At 50.6% G+C, this 27,332-nt stretch overlaps 1 protein-coding gene and 1 pseudogene across 3 annotated transcripts in view; one reads left to right on the top strand and one right to left on the bottom strand.

Moving 5' to 3' along the window:
• Nucleotides 1–27,332, bottom strand: part of DPY19L3 (dpy-19 like C-mannosyltransferase 3) — a 39,315-nt gene that overhangs the window by 4,188 nt on the left and 7,795 nt on the right. The window contains exons 4-18 of one of the 3 annotated variants that reach the window (XM_039846537.1): nucleotides 26,737–26,827; nucleotides 24,010–24,131; nucleotides 23,349–23,494; nucleotides 21,863–21,986; nucleotides 21,197–21,331; nucleotides 16,546–16,677; nucleotides 14,935–15,036; nucleotides 13,370–13,443; nucleotides 13,013–13,171; nucleotides 12,197–12,316; nucleotides 11,698–11,809; nucleotides 11,047–11,103; nucleotides 7,696–7,778; nucleotides 2,010–2,142; nucleotides 215–373 (exon numbers count right to left, since the gene is read on the bottom strand). In XM_039846537.1, coding sequence (XP_039702471.1) covers nucleotides 215–373; nucleotides 2,010–2,142; nucleotides 7,696–7,778; nucleotides 11,047–11,103; nucleotides 11,698–11,809; nucleotides 12,197–12,316; nucleotides 13,013–13,171; nucleotides 13,370–13,443; nucleotides 14,935–15,036; nucleotides 16,546–16,677; nucleotides 21,197–21,331; nucleotides 21,863–21,986; nucleotides 23,349–23,494; nucleotides 24,010–24,131; nucleotides 26,737–26,827 — 1,749 coding nt within the window. The remainder of the gene's footprint in view (nucleotides 1–214; nucleotides 374–2,009; nucleotides 2,143–7,695; nucleotides 7,779–11,046; nucleotides 11,104–11,697; nucleotides 11,810–12,196; nucleotides 12,317–13,012; nucleotides 13,172–13,369; nucleotides 13,444–14,934; nucleotides 15,037–16,545; nucleotides 16,678–21,196; nucleotides 21,332–21,862; nucleotides 21,987–23,348; nucleotides 23,495–24,009; nucleotides 24,132–26,736; nucleotides 26,828–27,332) is intronic. The other 2 variants (XM_039846540.1, XM_039846538.1) reach the window with 2 other exon arrangements.
• Nucleotides 15,941–16,059, top strand: LOC120589173 (uncharacterized; annotated as a pseudogene).

Below are 27,332 nucleotides of genomic sequence, written 5' to 3'. Positions count from 1 at the left end.
TTAAAGACTAATTTTGTGCAGAGTCTCCTGCTGGAACCCAGCTGAGACAGGGATGCTGTTTGACGTGACTTGGGGACTGAGTCGGCCCCTCTCCTGCCCCTCGCCAGCCCCTGGCTGGCAGTCCTGAGTAAGGCGGTGACCACGCCCCGACTCCCAGCATGCTCTGCAGACGCCAGGTGCGGGGCGCCAGCGCTTCCGGGAGGCGCGTGCTTACGTGCCCGTTGGCCACGTCCAGCAGGTCGCGCAGCCGGCAGCCCCGGGGGTGCCGGCGCTCGTAGCAGATGCTGTCTTCCAGGATGACGTAGTCGGCGCCCAGCGCCCGCAGGAGCGTGTGCACCTCCTCCGGGGGCCGCTTCGCGTAGATCTGGTACACCTGCGGAGAGACAGGGACCACTCGGCTGAGGACGGCCACCTCCCGCAGCCCAAAGGTGGCCGTGCGGTGCAGCCTGGGGAGCGGAGCGCGCCTCGCTGGGCCTACGCGGGCTCGGGCCGCTTTACGCGCGGAGCCCATGTGCCTGCTGGGGACGCAGCTTCTAAGAACGCTTCGCTGGTAAACGGCTGAGTGAACAAGGCGGTCTCTACCTTTAAAAACAGGGGCTTCAGGCTAAAAGGGTGGACGGGGTGACGGCACAACAGGGGACACACTTGCTGCTAGCAAAACCCAGCTTCTGACAGTGGCAGCGGGAAAAGGACGTGCAGTCTGATGCTGGGCAGGACACGCATGCTTCCTGCCATTGTGCGTGCCCTGCCTGGCCAGGAGACTGGACACTGCTGGCCCTCACCCTCCCTGGAGGAGGGGCAACCAGCCTTGCACTCATCACAGTGTCACCTGCCTTAAGTGGACAGGCAGATGGTGTGGCCTGCATGCTAGGACCTGCGCTGGGAGAAGGCGCTGTGCGCTGCGTGCGTGGGGTACGGCGGCAGGCTGCTCGCTCGGATGGCCGCAGATTTATAACGACGTGTTTTTGACGTGGAGACGGGGTTCTAGGAGCCTGATTCAGTGTCTGCTGCTGGGAAGGTCACCTGCCGCTGGAACGGCGAGGTCCTGTGGACAGCACCGCACGGGGCGCGGGGCGCTAGGACCAGCAGGACTCCGCGGCGGGGCGCGACAAGTCTCTCTGCAGTCGGGGGACCCCTTGAGCTAACCCGGGCTCCAGGAAACACCCGGGTGACTGGAAAACTCCCGTCTTAGCAGGAATCTAAGGTCAGACAATTCTCATAGGAAATGGATTTAGTAAAAACCATTTGTTTTTAGGCTAAATCTCACCTCAAACACAGCTTTTTCAACAAATGGTCAGCTATCAAAATTTGAAAATGGCTGATACAAAGCATTAAAACGTTTGAAACCACTGGTGAGGCCTGGGGGAACGACGGGGCTGTGACTCGGGGCGATCGGCCGGGGGTGACTGATACCCAGCCGCCTCCGCAGATGCGCAGGCCTGACCCGGCACCCCGCCCTGGGACCCGCTGTGCGGCTGCGCACTGTGGCCGTGCGGATGGGCGCACGCACCGCCCACGCCCTGCAGCACTGCCTCCGCCAGTGCAGAAGACAGGACGGTGACCTCGACGCTTCTGTGAAATGCGCCACAGCCACATAACAGAATGCGTGGCCGTGCCGGGAGCTCCGGGGCACGGCAGGTCCAAAGGCAGCCAGACGGGGGCGTGACCTCTGTGCGCACACACACACACACACACCCTGGCGCCAGTAGTGCCTTGGGGCGGGGTGGGGGACATGCTGTCTTCAGCGTTGACTTTGATGCTGCGTTGCCTGTTAACACGTGCGCGAAGGGCACGGAAGTGTGTCCCACCAGCCTGTCCCTCTCGCCTCGCCACCTCGCTCAGAAGCAACGAGGCCTCTGCTCGCAAACGCTCTGCGGCGCCTCACGGTCTTTTCCTCTTGGCTCTTCCGACTGGGCGTGGACGGCCTCGGCCGCACGCTTACAATGGGCCGCGAGCCCGTGCCTGGCAGCCGGCCCCCCACAGAGCCCACGCTGCGCGCCCCTGCTCACCGCTCGAGTCCGCTCCCGCAGGCCGCTGTCTTCATAGTGCGGGTGGTTGGTGAGGGCCCGCCCCGTGCACAGCTTGACCCCAGCCAGCAGCTGCATGCTCCCAGCAAACACGGCCTTCCCCGGCGTGTGCGAGCTGGAAGAGTTCAGAGTCCCAGTTAAGCCCCTCAGTCCCCACAGCCACGAGGACACAGGAGCAGGCGTCTGGTCTCGGGAAGGCCCTGCGGGAAGGAAGTGCCCTGCACAAACCCGCCGCAGGTCTTTGCTGGCGGCTGGGAGGCGCCTGACTGCCCTCCACGGCTGTCCCAGGGGGTGGCCTCTGAGTCTGTCTTGCTGGCTGAAGCCCACACCCTCCTGGCTCTCGTCCCAGAGGGCAAAGAGCACACAGTGCAGGCTGCCACTGTGGCTCTTCGTGAACCTGACGCAGGGGCTGCCTGGAGCAAAACAAATTATGAAGCCAGAATTCACAGCTGATCGTGGGTCCAGTCCAAGAGTTTTTGTTTAAAACAAGCTAAAGAGATCACAGAAATGACTACTGATTATTTTTCAGAAAAAGGGAATTAGTAAAAACAAAAGAACATGAAAGATTCTGAAATAGCAAGTGTTACTTAAGATGGGGTGGCACCACATTCCTGATGGGGAAGCCAGTATTCTGTGTATCCTTGAGTCCCCGTACCCGAGGACCACGGGGCACCCGACACTGAGTCACAACCTCGCCTCTAGGTGCCACCAGGCTGAGCTGGGCCTCTCGTGGGGGCTGACTGCGCTGGGGCACGTTTCTTCCCCACCCTGGAAGAGAATCCTAGAAGCTGGCTTAATGGCCTTTCATTTCGTGGAACCTGGGAGCCACTTGCACATCGGTGAGGTGTCACCGACTGTGTAGAACATGACCGTTCCCCGTGCAGGCCCACTGGGGACACTGCGAGATGCTACCAGGAGGTGCCACACCTGACCCGGGGACTCGGCCGGCCGCACGAGCTCTGAGGAGGATGGACCACTAGCGCCATGTGCAGGCGAGCTGCAGCAGGCGTGAAACGTGCTCACGTGCTAAGGGCACTCAGAAGCCACGTGGTCCTGTGTCCCACGAGGATGGGCCGCTTACGCCAGCTTAGTGCCAAGACCGCAGGATGCAGGCCACCCAGCGAGGGCCCTGGGTGTCCGTGAGCAAGGCACCCACAGCACGCGTTGCGACACCGCAAGTAACTTAAAAAAAGTCAAGATGTTGTTCCCATTCACTTAGATGCCCACAGGCTTTCTGAAGTGACGGAGAAAGTGGACAGAATCGCGCGAGCACACGGGACCTGGCTGCACTTGGGTGAGCCCAACGTGTGGTTTCCAACGGGAAAACGCTTCGCGGGAGCTCGGCTGCGCTTGGGAGACTCACTGCTGACAAGCAGCTCCAGGGACACAAGGCGAGGTGCTGGTTCCGCCCCGAACCCGCCAAGTCTGGGAGTTCTTTGCGTTAGCCGTGTGGCTGGGCAGGAGGGCTTAGATGAGAACGTGTGAAGGGGACTTCCTCAGTGAACGGTCTACAGAAATTCTGCTTAATTCCACAAACTAAGCAGTCTGTGCCACCCGCAGTGAGCTGGAGTCACTCCGGGGCCAATGGAGACAGATGGCGGGAAAGGGAGCGCCACCGCCCTTCCACGCGTCCGCTCCCTTTCGCATGCTGGCAGCTGGCAGCAGCCGTTCCCCTGCGACCAACAGCCCCGCGCAGGAGTGCCCACGAGTGCTGTCTAAGCAGGCAGGAACGCAGAGCATGAGGCAGGCGACAGCTAGTGGGTGACCCAGCCTGGTCCGCAGTCTCACTGCCCAGGGAGTGCCCAGCCAACGACAGATGCAGCATCTGAGCTGGTCTGTGTGCTTGGGCTGCAGGGCGGCCGGCGTCACTGTGTGAGTGGGCACCAGCTCAGCCAGGGAGACGCACAGAGACGCGTGCCGGCCCTTGCCGTCTGTCCTCTGAGGGCCTCCTGGGTGCTGCACCGGCCGACGTGGCTCGACACCCTGTCTTCAAGAAGCTCACCAGCCAGCATAGCCAGACTCAGCTCCCATGACAGGCAAATGCTTCGAAACAAACCAGGAACGAGTCCGTCAGTTTCCTAATGCTTTCGGTGGGCCCGCAGGGGCGCTGACACGAAGCACACAGGACGCGCGCCATCGTGCTAAGTATGGCACCCCCCAGCCCCCTCGCCCCCGGAGGGTGCCGTCCACGGGCGGCAGCGGCCACCAGCAGGCAGAGCAAGGCGATGTGTCACGTGACTGCTGAAGGCGTTGAGGAAAAAACAAAAGGCTCATTCGGCGTGACGTGTCTGAGCGTTTGGCCTTTTCAGCAGAGTCAGGCTTTGGAAGAAATGTGATCCGTCTCAAATGCGAGTGCAGCGGCTCTGGGGTGTTGCCGGGCTCTCACCGAGCGCCCCAGTGCCTACAGGACGAGCCAGAAATAAGTCTTCTTTGAACACTCCTGATGCCCCAGCACGGGAGGGATGCTGTCCATTCACTTTGCTTGTGTGACTTGGTGTTACACGCTGGCCCCATGGCAACTGGGACATTTCACTGCTACTTTAAATATGTAACTTTACCCGTAGAGCACATGCAAAATTAAAACAAGCAAAATGGGCCAAGATGAACCGGTCTCCCAAACTTCCAAAACTCAGCTCCCTAGAGCTGCCGCTTTGCATCCCGTGTGCCCTTATTCCTGGCTGCTCTGCCCGACACCCCGTCCCCCCCAGTGCCGACCCCAGCCCCCTGTGTGGCCCTGTTTCCTCTCCAAGATGGAAGACCTGTCACAAACCAGGAGGAACTGCTCGCAGAAAGAAGGCGGGTCACAAAGCAGCTGTAGTGGACCGTGAGAACTTCGGTTCTCCTGAAGGAGTCTGGGGATGGCACCTCCAGTCTGAGCGTGTTCGCAAGCCCAGGGCAGGGACCCACTAAACCGCCCTGATGCTCAGGCATCTGTGGCCACACACACTCCAGGCCATCTGAGACCTGGCGGCGGGCAGGAGCGCCGCCCAGCACCGCAGACCCGCACGGCCGGGGAAAGCCCCGCTTGCTACCGAGAGGGTGACAGCGACAAGGCCGAGGGCTCAGTGGAGGCACCGAACCAGCTTCTGAAGGAGAGGCCTGAAGAACTCAGATCATGTCTGCTCTTTAAACTGTGGTCACGGACCCGATAAAACCTCAGCCTCTGACATTGTTAAGTCCCGCCCCTCGGACACGACCCTTTTAGACTTATAGGCATTTAAGGTCTGATCTTAAACTATATCATGTTTAAAATATAGAGCGATTCTTTCTGCATTGATTAAATGCAAAGGAACCTTGGTTCATTTTCTGAGCCCCACTGAGAAAACAGGGCGCACGCAGGCTCCGTCACCAGAGACTATTTCTAGTGAAAATCTCCTGAAGCCGAGTAGTTCAAATGTCACAATTCGAAATATTCAGATCTACAGGTCAATCTTAATGGCGCAGTGCCAAAGAAAAATTTCAGGAACCCAAAATGAAACACTTTAAGGACACAAAGGAATACAAGCCAGCAAACGCTGTGACAGCTGCCTCACTGGGGTCAATGTGCTCCCTGATCACACGTAAAACCTGCGAGTACCACCTGCGCTTTGCTGAAAGCGGCACCAGAAAGTAAAAATCAAAAACACCCCAGGTTTTCACTCTTTGTATCCAGAAAGCAGTACCAGCACAAGTGGGTAAATACGAAACACACCTTTGAACCTGCTGGCAAACAAGGCCCGCAGCCCCTCAGGGTCACGTGGGGGACCGGCCCCACATGGACACACCGGCCGGGGCTCGGGGGACCGCACGTGAGCTGACCTCCTGGTTCTCAGCCAGAAGGCTCTGGGGCCTGATTTCAACAAAATGTCCTTGCAGATCAATGAGAAGCTTAACCCCGAAGAGTTCTTGGCTTTGTACCTAAATTTCAATCTTTATTTCTCTAAGGAACTAAAGACAAAAGCATAAACAACATTCCTGTTATTAAAACTAGAACTCTGAAGATTTTTTTCCACTAAAAGCCATTTAAGCCCCTGCAAATCCTGCCCTGGAGCGAACAGTGACGGAGCTGAGACGAGCCGCCACGTCACGAAGGGGCTGGGTGGCCGCCGCCCAGCGCCGGCGCTTTCGGTGCCTGTGTCAGCAAGCACGGGGCTCCGGAGGGGAACGCGCACGCACGGGCTGTGGGCGTGCTCTCCGAAGTCTCATGCCCTTGGAGCGGCCCCCCCACAGTGACAAGTGGGGAGAGGGCGTCCGCACACAGGGAGAGGGGCGTGAGTCAAAGGACGTAAGGACCGCAGACACGTCCCCAGACGAAGGCACGGCAGCGACAGACCGGCTCAGCTGCGATTCCTCAGAACCAGAAATGCTGTTGAAACGCTTCTCTGCGAGGAAAAGCGCGACCGTGCAGGCGTGTCCGGTCTGGCAGAGCCCAAGACCAGCTGGCTCTGCTGTCAGCGACGCTGCGGCCCATTTCCAGAGGACGGCAGGGAGGTTTACGACACTGACCCAGGCAGATGGGGGCCCCCGCCTTCGGGGCTCTGCCAGAGCTGCTGCGCGTCCCGTGCGTGCCCACGGTGCGCTTTCGATCACAGGGAAGCCCAGCCTCACCTTCCGATGCACGGGTCGTCGACCTCCAGGTGGCTGCAGTTAGTGCCGAAGGGATGAGCGTTCCTTTATAGGAACCGCCTTTCCCGTGTGCCTACTCGGCGAGCACCACGATTTAAATACGTAAATAAAGACGAAGCGCTGCCTAGCTCGGTCGGCTGGAAAGGCATGAAAAGCAACGTCGCTGCACCTGACGGCCAGTCCGGCCGGGGGACCACAGCCACGGGACACTTCACATGTGACCGTGTGACACCCACGGACTGCACTCCCGAGACCTGTGCTGTCCACAGCTACCAACTCCTTGCCCCGCGCCGGGTGTAAGCGGCATCACGAGCAGGTGCCAGGCTCAGGTGATGGCAGTGCTCTCGGAATGTCATGCAGGTCTGCAGCGTCCGCATAGCCGGGAGTGGCTGCGCTGCTGCTCTGGAGCAAGGAGACAGCGTCACAGGCACGGGTGCTGCTCTGGGCGCGAAGGTGTTTTTCTCGTGGAAGGCAGGTTTCCTCCGCGAGTTTCACTCTCATGCTGAATGCTCAGGCAAAGCAACAGAGTGCAGATGACAATAAGCCAACTGGGATGGCCCAGAGGAAAAGCTCGCCGTGCCTTCGACATCCTCTAGGCCTGGGCGTGGGCCGCGCGTGGCCAGTTAAAGTGAGATCCTCACCGGCCAGCCGCGACCCTAACGAACCCTGTTCACGGGTCACGTTCAGTCGGTTAATGAGAACGCACTGGCACACATCTGAATGGCACTGACGTGACAGCAGAGATAGCGATGAAGGTGGCAGAGGGCAGAGCTCTCTGGTTCCCCGTGGCAGACCCCGGGGTCTGACGGGTCTGACACGCCCCTCCCATGTCTCCTCTCCTTGTGGGAGTTTCCCTCCCTCGTGAGACTGTAGTTGGAGAGACTTTCTTGAATGGAAAGAAACTATTTCCAAACATAGAGTTTTAAAGAAAAACTTGAGAATGAATGTATCTTCACAATTAGATTTGGCGAAAAGCAAAAAAGAAAAAAAAAAACCAAAGGAGGTATAGAGTGACTCTTCAAAGGCACTTTAAGTTTCAAAGGTTAAAAAAAAATCCTCTTACTTAATCCAGCTCATCAGCTCCACTGTGTCTGGGTCATAGAATTCTCTCAACTCCGAAAGCTCATCCATCATTTCTGGCCAGAACTGAAATTAAAAACAAAACAAAACAAAACAAAATCCACCCCACACCCACGGCTGGCACTGAGATTAAAACGAGGGAGCAGAAAGCACGTGTCACTGGCTGAAGACAGGTGGCAGCTGCAGCGCTGACCCCTGGCCTCTGCCGCCGGACTAGGGGTGCTGTCGGCGTGAAGACGAGCTTTTACTTACTCTGATAAAAACGCCCTCGTATGTGCTGTTAATGTCTAGTGAGGCGTCCATGTGGAGGTGGCGGAAAACGAGAAAAGGGCAGCTGGAGTCGGGTGACCGGGCGCCCCCGGGGGAGACAGTGCCACGTCTGCCAGCGCCGCGTCTGCCAGCGCCGCGTCTGCCAGCGCCACGTCTGCCAGCGCCACGTCTGCCAGCACCATGGAGCGCTGGGGAGCGCGCTGCAGCCTCCCGCCTCCTCGTGCGGAGACCCGGCTCAGAGGACCTGACCTGACCAGCCACAAAGTGGCAAAGGGACCGCCTGACCTGACTCCACCCGGCCCCTTCCCCGCGCCACGTGCTGACGGTGTTTTCTGCCCCAGCGATTGGGACGGGTGCTCTGACGGGTGCTGACCTAATTCCAGGCACGATGGGGAGGAGGGCTGGGAGCAGGGCCTCTGGGAATGTCTGGTGCGTGTGAACGTCAAATTTACGCCACCGGAGCAGGCCACTGACCTGCTTGCTGCTTAGGGCTGTGCGGGCACGAAGTGGAACCGGTCTGAGCCCCCGCACCTCGAATCCAACGTGCCTGTCTGCCCAACTCCACGATCAAGTGAACGCTGTTTTGTCAAATGACAAGTGGCTAAAAAAACCTGGGCATGTCCATACGTCCTCCAGGGAGCCCCAGGATGCATTCCCTACCCTGGGACAGAAGGCCGGCGACAAGGCAGCTGTACCTCGCTGACGGGGAAAGCACAGCCCCCTGCCGCAGGGTGGCGGGCCCGTGGTGCTTCAGCCCCTCACCGTCTCGTCTCGGCACCTCATCTTTGGCCATTTTTACTAACTGGCATCTTATCTTCTGGGAGGAGGATGGCAAAGCCGGTGTGACTGCTCATCCCAGATTCTAGAGACATGATACAACTGGCCAAATGGTCACTTTGTAATATTTCAATGACCCATTATTCCTTTTGATTTTGATAATCAATACAAACCAACTTTATAATGTGTTCTAATTCTTTTGATATAAAACTTACGAAATCTGTGAATTCCATGGGTATGAGGTACTTTTCTAGTTTGAAAGTTGCTGTTGTTGATTCTGAAACTATCACAGTCTAGTAACAGTTTTGTGGTGAACGCCTTAGAATAATGTGGGAAGTGCTGAGTGAGCCAAACGTTTCTAAACGGTCGGCAACAGCATCCTCAAAAGCTGACCGTCGTGAGGGAAACACCACCACCAACTCTTGACTTGGGTGTCGAGACGGGCAAATACTTTTCCCTCTTAAACAGGACGACCCTGAGAGGCGGGGGAAACAGCTTCCCTGAAGCCCGCACATGGGGTGCACGTGGACTCAAGCTGGGCTCCGAAACACGGGCTCCCCGTTCCCTTGCGGGGTGACCTCCAGCGCATATTGTGCCCTTACTCTCTGCGATTTTACATGACGCGAGCCTTAGAGGCCGCGCCATCTAGACTGCATCACACGGGGCTCTCTCTTCACGCCCTGTGCCAAAGACGCCAGGCTGATGGTCTCCGGAAGGTTCTCCAGACACCAACTCTGATGCTCAGGGAATGTTGCCACTACCCTGCTTCTTCTACAGTGGTGGTTCTCGAGGGAGCTATGCCCCACCCCAGGGGGTGCTGTGTGACGTCTGGAGACATCTGTGACGGTCACAGCTGGGGGAGGTGCACCGGGCACCCACTGGGCAGGTGCAGAGGGAGAGCCCTATGAAAAAGAACCGTCCGGCCCACACGGCGGCAGTGTCGCCGCTGGGACCTGCCCAGGCGTGAGCTTCCAGTCCCCGCCCTGCAGCTCCTGGCTTGGCAGGTCTGCATAGGACCCAGGCACTTCCTACGACTCCCAGGGGACGCTGACGCCACTCACCTGGGGACTGCATGTTGACAGCCACTGCTCCTGAGTGTAGTTTATCTCTTCAACTACGTCCTTCCTCAGCTTTATCAAAAATGAGATTTAAGACCCCAAATAGCTTTAAAAAATCAATAAAATTTCAACTGAGTAGCTGAGATGTGAAAGCGCTCAGCCCCGCACAGGGACAGTGGGAGGACTCTGCTGTGACACTCCGAAGTGGGACGGGGGCAGCAAACTGCAGCCCTCCTCCCAGGCGGCGTCTGACTTCTCCGAGCAGCGGGTGACCGGAAAGCCACTTGCTCACTGTCAAACCTACACTCGGTGTGATCCTGTTGTTGCTTCTCAGATGTAAAAAGTTCCATTTATTTACATTACAGTAGCAAAATGCCCAGGGGCAGCGTGGTAGGAATAACATACTTCTAGTTTTCCTGGCGTCTGGCAGCTAACACAGTCCTCCTCTGCCTGCGACAGTAATGTACTGATCAACAGGAACGTGACAACATAATTTTTCGAAATATTGACAGTAGAATTATCTAACATACTGATAATCAAACATTCTTTTTGGCCTAAACCTTTTGCTTCAAATAAAATCTTACATGAAAATATAAGCGAATGAACCCAAAGCTGGCTGCTATGGCCGCCCCTCAGACGCCTTCCCAAAACAGGGCTATGCACGGCCGACTTTGAAACCCACTGTTCCAACTTAAAACAAAATTTGGAGAAAAACACCTAAACTTAAAAAAGCACATAAGATCTTTTAAAAAAGAGACACTGAGAGCTCAAAGGATACAACAGCCTAGGCTCCCTGCCCAGGCGACAAGTCAAGACTCTACATAGCCAAGATGTGGCAAGAGCCAAAGCAGTTGGGGCGACTAACAACCTGCATCTCAGAACTGAAGCACAGTAGTGCCATTCCAGAGACGGGTCAGGTGATGTGTGGGCAATGTCACGGCTTCCTACCAAGACCGAACGACAGACAGCACGGCTCGCCTCGGCTGCACCTGCTCACGTGTGTCCAGCCTTCCTACGAAGGTGGCAGCGAGCACCTAGCAGAACACGGAGGTGAACGTACGCTCACTCTCGTTTTTGCTATGGCATCTTTACTTCTTAAATACTATCTGGGAAACAGATGGGTCTTGCAATCGAAGCCAATTGCCAGTAACACACAAAGCACACCGAGTCAAAGTGACCCTCCTGCGACACAGACCGGAGACAGGGATGAGACGGGGAAAATGTCTTACCTTGTAGCACAGGTAGAGCAGCACCAACACGGGCACGGAATACCGCAGCACCCAGATCTGCACAGGGAAGACGTCACGTAGGGGACAAGTGTTAGCAACACTTTTCTGCCTTAAAGTTTTGCTTTGTAAAAATATGACTTTCTTTAAACAACAGAAATATTATTTAATGGAGCATGAGTCTCCAATGTATCAAGCAACCGAGGCAGCGTAAGGGACACGCACAAGACACCTGTACTCTCCACCATACCGCCACCTAGCGAGTGTACAGGGCAGGACACGCAAAACGCCATCGACAGGCTATTAGTCATCGCCACACACACAATAATTATTTTTAGGATAATTCAGTACAATTACAATAGTGGTAACTCTGGATAATGGGATTATTGGTGACTTTTAATTTTTCTTTCTGTGCTTTTCAGTATTTCCAAATTCTGTAAAATGAGAACATTTAACTTATTGTCTAGGGGAAAATGATTTAAAAAATAAAATTTAAAATTAAAATTCCTTATGAAATCATAATTTTATGTATCAATTAACTATTTTTAGCTTCGAATTTCAGTATCCATTTTATCAGACAGCTAAAAAACAGAACTGGTATGAAAGAAATACCAAAAGCCATAAAAACGAAGTGGAAAACGGGGAGGCACTGACCCTCTTTGGGTTGTAAAGATGGATCAGCTTCAGAAGCAACTCCCACAGTTCAGCGCTGCACACGCCGGAAGAGGCGAACACGCACATGTGTGACGTCCACAGGTACTTCATTCTGTGGGGACGGAGCACGGGTCAGCGAGTGCCGGCTGCGTGCACACCTGGGGCCCGAGACAGCTGTGAAGGCAGCTGTTCTGTCTGTGATGATCAAATCTTACGGAAACCTCGCAGAAACATCTGCCAAAGGGTCCTCGCTCGGTTTCATTGTCTTTTGAGAAGTGTCATAAGTAAAAATTGAGGAATGTTGGTAACTAGAAAAAACTACTAATAAATGAGATTTTGTCCTGGGAGAAGATAGCAGACGAGGACATTTTATGGTGACCACAATCATTAATGAAGATGACTGTCAGTTTCCAAATTATATCGCTAACTTATGTCAGGCAAAGAAAAGAGTGGTTAAATAAAAAAAAAAAGTCAGACAGACAGATGAACACAAAAATACCTCATTGTGCTCAATGCCAAGAACCCGAACAGAATGGTGTGCATCAGGTTGTAGGCTGTTTCTGGCTTCAGGCTGAGTGTGCGCCTCGCCACGTTACCCACAGACCGGCCTATGGGATCACTGAAGAGAACAGCACACATACAAGGTTACTGGACACATGATTTTAATTTAGTTAAGTCTTTTTAAAAGAAGATACAAAGGACATATGCTTTCGTATACTTAGAAATGTATTATTTCCCTAAGATAAAATGAATCACCACTTACCATTTTATGAGGCTAAGTGTCATAACATAAATGCATTAACAATCAGGATAACTAAAATTTAACAAATTTCATCTTAAGTAAAAATTTAGAGTGACTTCTATCCTTTAAATTATGAGAATAGAAAAAAAAAAAACCTCGGCAATCACCGGAACTAAGATCTTGAAAGGCGTTTTGTAAGTTATCGGTATTTTTCGAGTGTTTACGAATAAGGAAAAGTAGAAGTGTGCCCGCAGCGCTGGAATTCAGTTCCTCTGTGGAGGACGATCGCGCCGTAACCGACCAGCACGTCGCTCGTGGGGCTAACAGATGAACTGGGTCAGAATTGCTGGCATTCCTGGTCTACAGATAGGGTGACGGGTCGCACGGTACCCAGGCATGCGGCTGGGACAGAAGCCCACCCGTGGGCAGTGTCCACGCCATGTCCTGCCATCAACCAGTGACCGCACGCCTGGCTGCCGAGTGCAGGCCACTCCAACTAGACATGTCCCCTTTTCAGCTGAGCAACACGACTGTTCTGTGTCTGATATTTCATTAGTTTTGAAGCATGCGGACCTGAGGTTGTGGAAGGCGACAGCCAGCGCTGCAGCTGCCGTGACGCACAGAACGAACACGTAGATGTAGAAGAGCAGCGTGTCCGCAAGCCTTTCCAACGTGTTCAGAGGCAGGAGGCCAAATGCTTCTTCACACAGATACAGGTTTGCATCGAAATCTCTAGGGAACAAATGGAAAGGAAAGTATTAAATTCAAAACGAGATAAGTAAACCACAGTTTTTTCCTCAAAATGAGCCTGAAATTAATAGCTGAAGGCGCAATGGTAACTTGTTTTAAAGTCTCTGCTAATTTAATATAAAAAAGCAAACATTTTATTTAAGAAAAAATGAAAAACACAGATTTTAAATTCAGTCATACCTTGTGGCTCCGAACCCAAACTTTGCCTTCAGAAATTTGAATATGTGCTCGTCGGACTTCAGGTTGAGAATTTTCTGTTGGGGAGGGACGAGACAGTAGCTGCTAACAGCGCCTCACGCATGGCTTCCCGACAACCCCTGAACACGCAGACTCCGTGTGCAGTTTCACAGCAGTGCGTGTGCGTGAGTGTGAATGTTCACAGCGGGTCTCAGAACTGAGCACTCCTAAAGCCAGGACTTCCGAGCTGCCTTGTTCCTTTTTTTGAGCAGAACCCTTTTTTTTTCAAACAATCTCACCCTTAAGTTCTATATGTAAAGTGGATAAGAGACAAACTTTGTTTTCATGGGAGGGAGATGGCTGAAGCCCACCGAGTAGTATTTTTTAGCTTGGAAACCTCAGATCGGCCCACAAGGCCTGTCTGGCTTGGAGGGTTCTGTCTCAGACCCGGTCGTCCAACCCAGTGAGCAGACAAACAAACGCCAGTGTTTAGCATCAGTGATTATGCTTCTAATTCACAGAATTTTATTTTTGACTTATGGCTTACAAAAATCCCTATAACAAACAGAGAAGAAATTGTATCAGGAGAAAAATGAACCTAGAAGAGAAAAGAAGAACCCAGAACTGAGGTTAGCACAGAAATGGTTCAGCAGAGGTGAGCTGCATTCCAGCAGGGGCACGGGCATCTGGTCCCACACGGGGCCACAGGGCCAAGACACAGCAGCTGCTCAGGAGACCCTGACCGTCCCGGAGCGGAGACCTGACAGGTTTTCCCATGGACACAGTCACAGCAGCGAAGGGTCTCAGACCGTTTCTCCCAATTCCTCCCACTGTAGGTCACTGGCAGAACACCAAGGGCAGCTCAGCTACTAGTCTTTGTGGGGTCGAGACAGTGGTCTGGGCGCATAGCTCCTCTTGCTGGCTCGCACAGGGTGCGCACCCTGGGCATGCAGAGCCTCGGGATGGGTGGATGTGTGCCCCCATCTTCCCGGTCTTTCGGAAATGCTCAGTATACCACTCAGATGAGGCTGTGACAGGCACTGAGCCTAGTACAAGGGCCCAGAGAGGAGCGTCTAATGTGGCTGGCTAAGTGAAGTCTCTTTTTCCACGATAGTCAACATACAGGAAGAGGGGCTGCCACTCTCATGCAGAAGGGGTCTGCCGGGCACATGCAGACGCGCCTTATCCCTGGTGGCCTCTCAGAAGGGACATGACCATTTCGTAAGCGATGCGCTTCTGACAGTGAGGGGGTTTATTTGTCGACTTAACCCAGTAAAAATCAGGCCAGCTGATTTTTTCAGACCACAGTGCAGAAAATAATGTCTAAAAAGCATGATTTTTTAAATTTAGAAGAATACTTGTTTAATGCTTTTAAACTTGAACTTCTAAGAAGTTTAAAACTCACTGAAAAGGTGAGTTCCAGGTAGAGCATGTTAAAGAGTGAACAGAGACCAGTGACGAAAATCAAGACAGTGATCCTGTTACTGAAACCAAGTTAAGACGGAGACTGTTTAAAGCAAAACTGGTAACTTTAGTAACAATAAGTTAATGTCATTTTATTAACTTACCTTAATAACGTTGTTGAGAAAAAGTGTCAAACATAAAACCACAAATACATGTAACAATAGCTTCCCGAGCCTGTTAAGGAAGTTTCCAGTTTTCAGGTTTTTCTAGAAATTAAAAGAGTTCAGTTTTAGCCCTTAAATTTTAATCTAACTTCATAAACATTCAAGATACAATTACTTAAGGATTTAAAACACTGGATCATGCAACATATAGGGAAAACCTGTGGGAAATATAACCTGCTAATTTTCATGAGGTTATACTATTTTAACATCTGTAATTTTCAATAAGTAAATGGCCCTTTAATAAGAATCTCTATAAAATGTGTCCTGTGTCCTAGCCCCTTTTTTAAGACCTTCGGAACCAGAGTCTGGAGTCTGCGCTTAGGAGGTGTTCGGCACACGCTGACGTAGCTACAACCGGGTAAAGAGAAGACCTATCAGTACCAGACAGGCAACTGCGTTCTGTGACAGGTGCTAGTGTTCTCATGACCCTCAGATACCTTCACAGATTATCGAATATAATAGTATCTAAAGATTTCATTAACCTTAATTATAAATGATATTCATTTATAATTAAGGTTAAAAGTATGAATGAGAACTAATGTTTTTGATAGTCAACTAAAAGCCTGTTTCTAGACATCTTCGTGACTGTCCATAGCAGCTCTCACTCAAAATACTGATAAGAAAAAGGATTTATTCTTGCCAAAGCAGAAAACAAAACAGCTTCTTGATATAAAAGTGTTTATGAGAAATGTTTCTCACATGCTTTTGAGAAAGAAAACAGGCTTTGTGACAGGAAAAACAGGAAAAACAAGGAAAAACAGGAAAAACAACTGACCCTTAAGTCTTAAATAAATTTAAGAAATTTTAATGATTTCATAAAGCCAAAAGATCAGGTCAGTGCTTTCAAACATGACACCCTAAGAAATGCCCCGTTATTTCTGAAGGTATTTATTTGGACTTCTAAGATCCTCAAAGGCGTCAATTTAATGCCCTTAAAAAATCAGTGGTCTACGGCCAGGCCACCCTGGACAAGCCTAATCTCGCCTGATCTCGCAAGCTAAGCAGGGTCGGGCCTGGTTAGTACTTGGATGGGAGACCACCGAGGGAGACCAGGTGCTGTGGGCGTAAAAAATTAAAAAAATAAGAGATCGTAAGCTGACAAGGTCCTTGCAATCTGTGAGGTCAACCAAGGGTTGCCTTGCAAAAAAACAAACAAACAAACAAACATTGGCGTGGCGTGGAAGTGTGGGGCAGGAGCGGCGTTGCTGCACAGATGGTGACAAGGCGCCCACAGCCGGGGAGGCTATGACGAGCACATCCCCACAGACGACACTGCTTATGCTTGAGCTCGTGCATGGAAAAAGTTTAAAAATTTCCCCTTTAATTTGAAATTTAAGTCAACGGCATTCAAGTACGCATCTCTGGCTAATCCCTGAACTGAATCAAGATTCTAATTCTCTAAGAAATACTAAGTTTCACATCAAAGGGATGGCGTAACGGGAGCCTGAAAACAGAAATGCTCCCCCACGCACTTCGACAAAGAGCAAGTACTGCCCTTAGCGCGCCGCAAACCACACAATTAAACAGTTTACTCTGAGGACAAAGTCCTACCTGCAGTTTTCTTGCAATTAACACTGCAAGGTTGAAACTGATGAGCAGTGATCCAAGAATCATGGAGTTAAAAAACTGCAGAGCGCAGACCAGGAGCAAGCCGGCCACCTGCATCCCATACAGCCAGGCCGCCTGCAACAGCCAGAGAGCAGACGGCGAAGCGAGTCAGGTCACGAACATGCAGAACACGCCCTCGGCTCAGACTCAGTCTAAAGAAGGGAACTAAACCACATACTACAGTTAACAAAACACTTACAATTTCGTAACATTAGTTAAAGAGGAAAGGAGCAGAGATAATAGGAAGCGAGCACGGAAAGAGGCCAGCGGCTGGGCTGGCACCGGCAGTCTTCGGCTTTCCTCTGAATTGTTACGGTTACCGTTCCAGCCATCGGCCGGCCATCAGCATTGTCTCGGATTCGGTTACTTCCTCATTCCCACGCTTTGGGGCTGGCTTTGGGGCTGCACTGTGCATCGCTTCACTTGATCTGTGTGCGTGTTAGTGCCCCCCCCAGATGGAGTGCAGGGCCACCTACCAGCCAGCCCGAGACTCCCAGCGGGCACGCAGGCGGCACCAAGAACGCGCTGCTGATTCTGGCATAAAATCTACCTTTTTAAGGTGTACAGTTCCTGACGTTTAGTTTACTTAACAGAGTTGTGCAAACATTATCACAATCTAATTTTAAGACATTCTCACACCCCCAAAGAAACCCCACACCCAGCAGCACCCACTCCTCCTGTTTTCCCCCCTCCCCCAGGTCCCGCCAGACACCAAGCTGCTCTCTGTCTCTGCAGGCGGCCGTATCCAGACACGTCACTCAAACGCAACCATGCCGTGTGGTTTCCGCGACCGCCTCTCGCTTAGACAGCTCGCCCACATCGCAGCGTGCCGGTGCTTCGCCCCTGTTCCTGCTGAGTGGCAGTGCATCGTGTGCGTGGGCCACGCTCAGCTTGCCCGCCCCTCCGCTGCTGGCGGTTTCGGTGGTGTCTGCTCTGGAGCATTCGGCACAAACGTCTGCTTCTGCTGGGTGTGCACCGGGCAGTGGGAGCGCTGGCTCACGTGGTGGCCCTACGTTAACGTCGGAGCAAGCGCTAAACCGCCCTAAAGGGGACGCGGCACCGCAGGTTGCCCTAGCGGTGAACGAGAGCGCTCCAGCTTCCTCACACCCTCGCCGGCGCTGTGGCCACCTGCCTTGTTCCTTCCTTTCTCTTTTTAAAAGCCGGCTACTCAGGTGCACGCAAGGTGACGTCCCGCCGTGGTCTGGTCGTGACTCCCTGTGACCGGTGGTGCCGAGCATCTCTCCACGCGCTCATCAGCGCCGGGCGCCTTTCGTGGAGACATCCATCCGCCCTCGCCCGCCCGCCCGCACTGCCGAAGGGGCTGAGGCCTGCGTGCCCCGGAAGACCCACCAGACAGACGACTTGCGAAGGTCCTCTTCTGCGTGCGAGTTCTCTCCTCACTTCTTGATGGTATTATTTCAAAGAAGAAAAGTTTTTAATTCTGATGAAGTCCAAGTCATCTACTCTGTGCCTTGTGTCATAGCTGAGAAGGCCTGGCCTACAGCAAGGTCACGAAGCATCACCCTCTCCTCTTCTCAAGGTTTTCGGCTTCAGCTCACAACCATGTCTTTGGTCTGTTTCGAGTCCGCTGCGGCGGCGTACGGTGAGCGGAAGGGGTCCCATTTCATCCTCTGGCGTGGAGACAGCCAGTTATTCCTGCACCACTTGTTGAAAAGATTATTTTCTCTACAATTATCTTCGCACCCTGTTGAAAGTCCATCGACTACTAATCTTTGCTCTCTCGATTGCTTCGGTAATGCCTGTCCGGCCAGCACCGACCTGCGCTGGCCTCTGTGGCCTGAAGTGGAAGAGCGTCAGTCCTCCAACACTGTTCTTCTGCGTGGTTGTTCTGGTTATTCGGGGTCCCTTGAGTTTCCATGAGAATTTTATGATCACCTTGTCAGTTTCTGCAAAATACGCACCTGGGATTCCGAGAGGAGCTGTGCCGAATCTGCAGATTTGGGGAGCACTGACATCTTAACAGTGAGCTTTCCAACCTACGACCAGGGGCGTCTTTCTAACGTACGGACGTCTTTAATCCTTTCAACGATGTTTTGTAGTTTTCAGAGTATATGTCAGTACTTCTCGTTCCGTTTATACCTAAGTAGCTTATTCTTTTTGACATTTTCCTTCTAGAAAGCATTTGTATCTTTTGTTCCCTTTTCTATTAGGGTGTACATGTGTTTTTCATTGATTTGCAGGACCTGTGAGAAGAACAACTCATTCACAAATGTATTTGAAAAAATAAACCATCGTTTTGTTTCCCTTTGTTTGGGTTATGGTGCCTTTGGATGCTGGCAGTTCTTTCTATATTGGATTGGCTGGGCGTACTTCTAGAAAAAAAGGCAGTTTGTACTACAAGACTGCATGGTCTGTAAACGTGAGCACACCTTACGTTCAGGGGAACCCTGCTGGTGAGCAGCACTGCACACCAGAACATCCCTGATGGTCACTGGGAAGCCCGATGCGCGGCGGGCTGCCGGCGGCAGTGGGGGTGGCCATTTGGTTGTATCTGGCTGCAGCAGGGCAGTTAACGCCCATGTCTCCTGCCTGACTAGGCTTCTCCTTTTCCGGTCTTTTTGTGGCGCTTTTTTTCCCCCGAGTCCCTTGGTGTTTCCTGGGTGCTGACTTTCCCAGCACCTAGTCTGGTTCACATGAGGCCAAACCAAAGCCTAGGAGCTCACGGCCACGTTTTCCCTCGTCTCGAGGCCTCGAGGCAGACCGCCTTCCGTTCTCCACCTCTCAGGCCTCCTGACATTGTTTCAGGCCTGTGGTCCAGGGCCTGTGCCGTGCGTAGTGGGAGACGAGGGAGAAGCGCACCCGCTCCGCCTCGTCTGGGGCCACACGGAGTCCTTTGAGGGTCCCGTTGAGGGTCCGCTCTCACAATCTGGGCACTGACGTGTCACGCCGTTTTCGCAGTGGGCTGGTAAGACTTTATTAACCTCCACATTCCGTCTCTAATGGAGCAACGTATATGCTTGAAAGTACCACTTACTGTTCTGCTCTATTCTAAAAACCTTTGCACATATTTCTGATGGAAAACTTGAGCTTCTGATGAAAAGAGATTTTCCAACATCCATGGAAAGATGCATGAACTCAAGAAGACGGTGCTTGTCACCACATCTGGCTCTGAATCTGTATCACCTTTTCCTGACCCTTCGCCATTCGATGAGGTTAGAGATCAGCAAGTCCCATTTATGAATAAACTAAAGCTCTGAGAAGCTGAAGCACAGGCTGAAGTTTAAAGAGCTAGTTCTTTCCAGAGCAGAGAGCAGCAACTCAGTTTTATGACTTGAGACTCTTTCTTTATAATACTGTTCCGCCTTAAATTCTGATACTTAAGACTACTTCTACTACCAGCCAAGTTCCAGATAGAAAAGTTTAAAACAGTTTAGAACTGAACATGAAGTAAATTAGCTATGTTCTCCTTTAGTTTCGCATGTGCCAAAACAGTATCTTTTATTGTTTTCTAATTTTAAAAGGAAAAAAAAAAAAGAAATCTATGTTCATTACAGAAAAATCCAAAAGATCTAAAGAACAAAAAATATGAGCACATGAACCATGCTGTCTACGTCTTTACTTCCCAGGCTAGATGGTAGACTCCCTGGGGAGGGGGCAGCATCTTGCACAGGCTGCCGCTTTCCGTGGCGCCCACGCTTGTCACCGTGAACCTGCTGGGTGCCTGGGATGCTTCCCAGTTCAGCTTCTGTCAGTTTCCAAAGACTGTCGCTCACCCTTTGACACGAAGTAAAGCAGGGCGACTCTTCCGTATCAGAGTGTGTCGCTGTCCTGGCTCTGGAGATACCATTTTATTACGTGTGGAAAATATTTACGTTACCGCCACTTCAGAATAGTAACTGAGCAATTTAAAAAACATAAGTGATACATTAAAACATATTCCTGCACATGGAAAAAAAGCCATTCAATTGAATGACCGCAGCACACAATGAGAAACTAACCAGAGTTTCCTTATAATTGCCTTACTTCACATGTGACCTTCGGTCAGTCAGTCGGGATTGGTTAAATGTTACTATAAAAATTTTATAAAGTGCCACAGAAAACTTGTTACATACTCATCGATTTCCTTGGGGGAAAAAAGGCAACTCATAGAAATACATTTTACGAGAGCTATCTTATATTTTAAAATTTAAGCCATCTCTATAAAGCAGCGGTCTCCAACCTTTCTGAGGCCAAGGACCGGTGCTCCTGTGAGTCTAACGTCTGATGGTCTGAGGTGGAGCTGAGGGGTGACGCCGGCCCTGGGGAGCGGCTGCAAACACAGATGGAGCTTTGCTTGCTCGCCTGCCGCTCACTTCCTGCTATGCGGCCCTGTCCGTAACAGACCACAGACCGGTACCAGTCCGTGTGGCCCAGGGGTCGGGGACCCCTGCCATAAAGGATATTCGTGATCCAAATAAATCCATCTTTTAATGTCAGGCAAGCAGGACAAAAGTTGAGATGGCTGAACTGGGCTGCGTGCCTACTCGGCTCCAAACTGTGTATTTACACGAGAGCCGCGCACGCGCACGCGCACGCGCATCCCACGACTGCAAACGAGACAGCAGCGTCGCCCGCGCGAAGGCGTAGCGCTCACCTTCGAGGCGGGCAGCATGTCCAGGGAGTCCAGTGAGAACAGCACCAACGCCTGCACCAGCATCACAAACTGATTAAACTGCCATGCCAGACTGAAGAGGAAGGTTGATACGAAAATGGTGAGAAGTGTCAGCCTCTGTGGAAAGAAAACCTTCGTGTCATTTCCATGCCACTGGTAATAAAAAGCCTCACAGACAAGTTTGCTCAAGAGCAGCCGGGATCTAACCAAACAGAAAAGCCATAAACTGTCACTCTGAAAACGCCTGCATTTGTTATTTAAGCTCTAAATAGCCTGAAGTGACGCTTGGCATGTAAACATTCACATACGGTATCTGTACCCGCACTGGAATGGAGGCGGTAATGCACCCGATCACCTCAAAAGCGATGGCTTACAGATTCTGACAGTTTCGCAGAAATTGCCTGTGGGTTTGCTGCAACTATTTAAGGGCAGAGCATGTAGAGTACATTTTTAACAACAAAAATGAAAACATTTTCTTTGCAAAGTAGGCAAAGGCTCAGAAAGGAGACTTCGTTTGACTCGAGCTGAAAAACTGGCATGGAATGAGAAGGGCTCGCGTGTGCTGGGACGTGTGCGCTTCCCGCTTCCTGAAGCTTCTTAGGTAAAACTGGACGATGAGAAGACACATGAAGTGTTATAAAAACTCACTTCAGAACGAGGCCGTAAGTTTGGTCTCAGGAAATATGTCACCGCAGCCACCTGGATCGCAAAGAATGGCAGTGCCCAGTTCTCCCTCAGCGGCACAGTGAACTCCACTCTCGTCGTGTCTGTTCTGCACAGGGAAGACACGGTGAGCAAAGCGTCGCTGTCACTGCGGTGACACACGGTCTCCCAGTGTGAACAGCACGTCACGGTAGGTGGCCTCAGATCCCGGTTACAGTTCTCAATAGTGACGCGTCCTCATCACCATCCCCATGACATGAAACGGGGCAGCCTGTCCACAGCCACGCGGTCGGCTAAGTGGCAGAGTTGGGGCTCACACCTGAGGGGGGCTCGTGCCGACGGCCCCGTGGTGTGGCTCTAACTCCAGCATCCTGTGCCCCCCGTGTCCCGAGCGCTGTCCACTTGAGCCTTAAATTTTTTGCCAGCTCCTCACCTCCCTAGAACATGAGCCCTCGAGGACAAGTATGGTTATGTTTCACCTCGGCACACGCTGGACCAAGGAGCCCCCTACCAGGTGGCAAACAAACGTCTTTTACTCACTCTTAACACGGACAATCTGACCTGCCTTTGCTCCTCGCAGGAGGACTATGCTGGATCCAAACATAAGAGGCAGCGTGACAGAGCAGTCTCATGCCTCATGTTGGAATTCTGACCACGGCCCAGCTGCGCATCTATTTATATAAATATATGTGCTTGTACACATACACACACAAACACACGCACGCACACACACATGCGCACTCACGCACGCGCACACGCACGCGTACACACACATACCTTAATGTTTCAAGTTAATCTTTTAAGGTTGAATTTCCTCATCTCTAGGATGGTGGTAAGAGAACCTCCTCTTCAGGGTTGTTAAAAGAATATGCATAACACCTTGCGTAATGTGCTTGGCATATAGTAAGCACTCAATGAGGCTATAATAAAAAGTAATCTGTTTAGGATTATAAAATGAAGTCAACATTAGAACTTGTGTTCAAGTCTCCTTCTCCGTAGTGGTTGCTGACTGTAGGGCAGGCATAAGTCAATGCATTTTGAATGTTTATAAAAAATGATATCTCGTAACGCACCAGTATTTAGAAGTTAATAAAAGGTAATTAAATAACGTAAGAACTTCCTTGCATGTGCGCTGTGCTTTGTGCTTTGCTAATTATGAGCTGCACTCACCCCGTGAAGGCTGATAGTGAAGATATCATTAAACCACTTTACGAGCTGAGCTACGGGGCCGGAGAAATACCGGTCACACAGCAAACTGGTGACGGAACTGGGCTATCCTGGAAGAGTCTCCTGGCTCTCCCTGTCCCCAGCTGGAATCACACAGGAGGGCTTTCTGCCTTACTTAGTGAGACAAACACCAGTCAAGAGAGAACACCCCACACGACGAATGTGGCAGAACAGCTTTCTATGAGCTGGAAGTTAAGTAACTGCATTTCTGCTAAGGGAGAAAGGCAGACTGATTCCAACTCACCTGTTAGTGACATACCAGACAGCTGCTAAGAGTCCTGACAGCCACGTGCCGCTAAGGAGCCAGCTGGTTGTGTAAAGGGCTGTGACATAGATGGCTTGGAGTCCAAACAAGGTGTAAATATAAAAATAAACTGGCTCCAAATATTTCTGTAAAAAGGAACCATAAAAGGTATTTGTTAGGGAAGCCCCGACCTTTCTCCCTGTCATTTAAAAAGTGACAGCCGACAGTCCATACTCAGAAGCCTGACGTTAATCCCAAGCCCCTGGCCCCCCCAGCACAGCGGGGGGCGGTCCTGCGACTCCGGCTCCTGCCTGGCTCTGTCCAGGTCTACCGTACTCACGCTAGAAGGGGTCCCTGCAATTTGCTCATTTTCCAATGTTTTTTATTTTAAAGATATGTGAGGAGTGATTACGCTGAAAATATTTATCAGTTCTACACTGCACAAATATATAAGCCAAGAAGCTTCTATCTGTTCAAAATATCTTATAAAACATAAGTAAAAAGCAAAGCCCGCAATATTCATAAAGAGATTTAGGGTACTGCTGCTTTTATACCAAGCCGGCTGAACATCAGAACAACATATGTGAAACTTTCCACTTAAAATGGCAGATTTTGACTTTCGTCTTCTATGAACAACTCAATGTCACCGAGCACAACGTACCTGTATGGGTAGAACTCTATATAAAATACTGAGAAAAACCTCCTGGTATATATTCATTCGTTGAAGGAGGTTAATTGTCCTCATAGATTCAGTTTTGTTATCATACATTAAGCCATGAAAACCTAAGGTCGATATTTGAAAAATCAGGAAAAAATGATTACAATTAAAATCATTCATTTGAACTATTCACAGAGTCTTCAGTACGTGCAGAGAACATGCTCCTGACGCAGAGGGTGTGACACCCTCCAGCAGGCTTCTCACCAGGCAGAGAACCCAGACCCGGGAGCGCCTCGCCTCGGTCAGTGGGGGTCGGACCCGAAGAAGCATTAGATGGCACCCCAGGCTCCAGCAAACCAGAAAGTGGGAAAACCTGATAGATGACTCAGCGTTTTCAACAAAAAGTTACAAGAAAAAAAATGGAAAGGAATCTATAGATTAAAAGAAACACTTAAAGACACACAGCAAATGACTATAACATATGGGTTTTTGGATCTCAAAAACTGTACTAAAAATCTGTAAGACAATCAGGAGAATCCAACAGTGACTGGACATTTGATAGTAAGTAATTTTTTCTTTTTCTTTTTTTACTTTTAAATCGTGAAATTAAATATCTCAAATTTAGGCATTAGATATTACTCTTTTAAAAAAGATTTTGTTAAAATATAGCTATGATACAATATTGCATTAGTTTCGGGTGTGTAGCTTAGTTATTCAACATTCATATTCCTGAAGAAGTGGAGGCCATGATAACCGTCTCAGACGGTAAGTAATTTCCGAATCGTGCTACAGTGACAGTAACGCGGCATGCTTATACCAGACAGTTGCCATCCTTCAGAGAGACACACTGATATCCGCACATGAAGCAGGATGTTGTCCCAGAGTTACTCTGTAGTCACCGGCTGGGGACAGGGAGGGGCAGCCAGGTGACGGGGCCAGTCATGAGCTGGTAAGTGCTGCAGTGGGGCGACAGACACGTGGAAACCCGTTACAGGGCTCTCCGTCTACCTTTTCTTTCTTTCTTTTTTTTAAAATGTTTGGACTTTTCTAAAAGAAAAATCTTAACAAATGACTTAAGTGAACTGAGTGCACAGTGACACCTGAGGAGAAGGCGCCCAGTTCACCGTCACGGCAGTTTCCCACTCAGCACTCTTGGAGCTCTGACGTCTGGGCCCGACAGTTCTTTGTTGTGGGGACTGTCCTGTGCTTTGCAGGATGTTTAGCAGCACCCCTGCCCTCGACCCGCTAAATCCCAGTAGCATGCTCTCTCCCTCCCCCGGCTGTGACAACCAGAACCATCTCTGGACATTCTGACAGTTCCCTAGGGACATGACTGCCCTGAGTCGGAAGCGCTGCCTTAGAGGGTGCTGGAGAAGCAGCTCATAATCCTGAGAACTGGCCTGGACAGCTGACTCTCACTGTTTACGGCAGTCACGTTCCACGAAGCTGCAGTGCAAACTGACTTAGTGACACTGAACTAGCAGGAAATATGGCGTTAGGTTCCTACAAGCCTCTGATAATAAATTTTTAGCAACCGATCAGCACGTGACCTTGATTTACGTGTGTTTCTTTAATATACACGGTTGATTCATTAACGCTAGCTCACACTGGAGGAAGCTCATGGAACATGCGTGTTTGCTCCGTGTGCCTTCTTCATGGCCTTCTGTCTCTTGGGACACGAGACAGCACTGAGTGACTGAAAACGCCATGAATACTGCTCTGGGGGTGACTAGTTTTAGCAAGTGGGCAATTAGCAGATATGGAATTCATGAATAACTACATGAGGAAAAATGTCGACGCTTATCCTGCCTCATATCAACTGTACCTCAGGGCGATCAAATAGCTGATGAAGAAAAGGTTTTCTATATAGCAGAGTTCCTGCTAATAATGACAGGAACAACGACGGAATTAAAATGTCCCTTCTGTCACCTTGCTGAAATAATGGATACAGGCAACGATCATCAAACGGCTGCTAAAAGCCTCAAGTTTTGGCTGATGAGTAATTAACCTTATTATGGGTAAATCTGGCTCTCTACACAGAAACCAACTGATTAATTTTTATAGCACAAAAAGAAAGATAAGCAAAATCTCATGTCTCTTAGTGTAATAAAACCAGAAGTACAGAGTGGCAGCTATGAAGGATTCCTGCCCCAAATCTATCTGGATGCAGGCAAAGGCTAGCGGAGGGCAACTCTGTGTCACGTGTCATGTCAAGTGCGTCAAGTGTGTATTACACAGGGAGACCCTTTCTGGGGCTTCCATCAGCCGGAGCAAAGCTAAAGAGTGCGAGCTCTACACTTCTGAGAAACAGAAATATGGGGAAATGGCAACTGTGAAATAAAGGACTGTATGAGCACTGGGGACCGCCCCGACGTTCGTCTGCACCATCAAGTGCCTCTGCTTAGACAATGTGCCTTTGAGCTGCAAAGCCCTCTTCCCAAACGATTACGAGACAAATCAGCAGGAAAACCAAGCAACTGCAGACAGATTAATTTTGGGTCGGAGTAGGGCTGAGAGGCAAGGAGAGGGGCATTATATAAAGTGCTGCCTAGCTTTTTATAGAGCAAAACATTTTCATGGATTGACTATGTGAACGGGGAAAGACACGCAAGTTCAAAGAAAACATTATGCAAGTTATACGAAACATTTAACATGCTTCGGTGCACAAGTAGTTTTTGGCTGAGACACTGAGAGAACGCGGCCGACCCCAAGACAGCACACGGCGCTTACCTTCCGTGAGGGTTGGCGCCTGCAGCATCTGCTTGTAGTACGAGTAATACAGTCCACACTCTGTTCGGAAGGAGATTTCTCGCTCCACTTCCTGAAATGAAGTGAGGGCTATGAGCTCACGTGACCTAGTTTTGTTTAGATGTCTGTCACTATAGAAACAGGACACAGAACTCCAACTTAAAAGGAAAAAACAGCTCTGAACATACAGTCTTAAGAAATCTTGGCAAATGAAAACAATACAGGGCTGATAATTGTAGGAATTGGGTGTATATTATAGGGGCTTATTATACTATTCTCTACTTTTGTGGATACTTAAAATTTTCCATAACAAACCATTTTTTAAAATGGAGATATCTAGTTCCACTTAAGTTGATTTTTCAGTTAACATTTTTCTTTTATTTCGCACCACCATTTTTACAATATTAGTGAGAAATAAAATTGGATCAGTACAAAAATATCTCCCAAATAAAAAGAACTGTAACTGCCTTAGACACCTGCTTACGAGATGAACAGTTTTCTTTTTACGGTAGGGGTGGGAGGCGTTCCTGGGGAAGGGGCAGGCCTTGCACGTGTGGGCTTTTCTTGCACAGCGGGAA

This window comes from Pteropus medius, unplaced genomic scaffold, assembly GCF_902729225.1.
Source record: "Pteropus medius unplaced genomic scaffold, Ma_sr-lr_union100, whole genome shotgun sequence".
NCBI lineage: Eukaryota > Metazoa > Chordata > Mammalia > Chiroptera > Pteropodidae > Pteropus > Pteropus medius.
The sequence above is the reverse complement of the archived record's forward strand: the minus strand, read 5'-3'. Positions and strand labels throughout refer to the sequence as shown.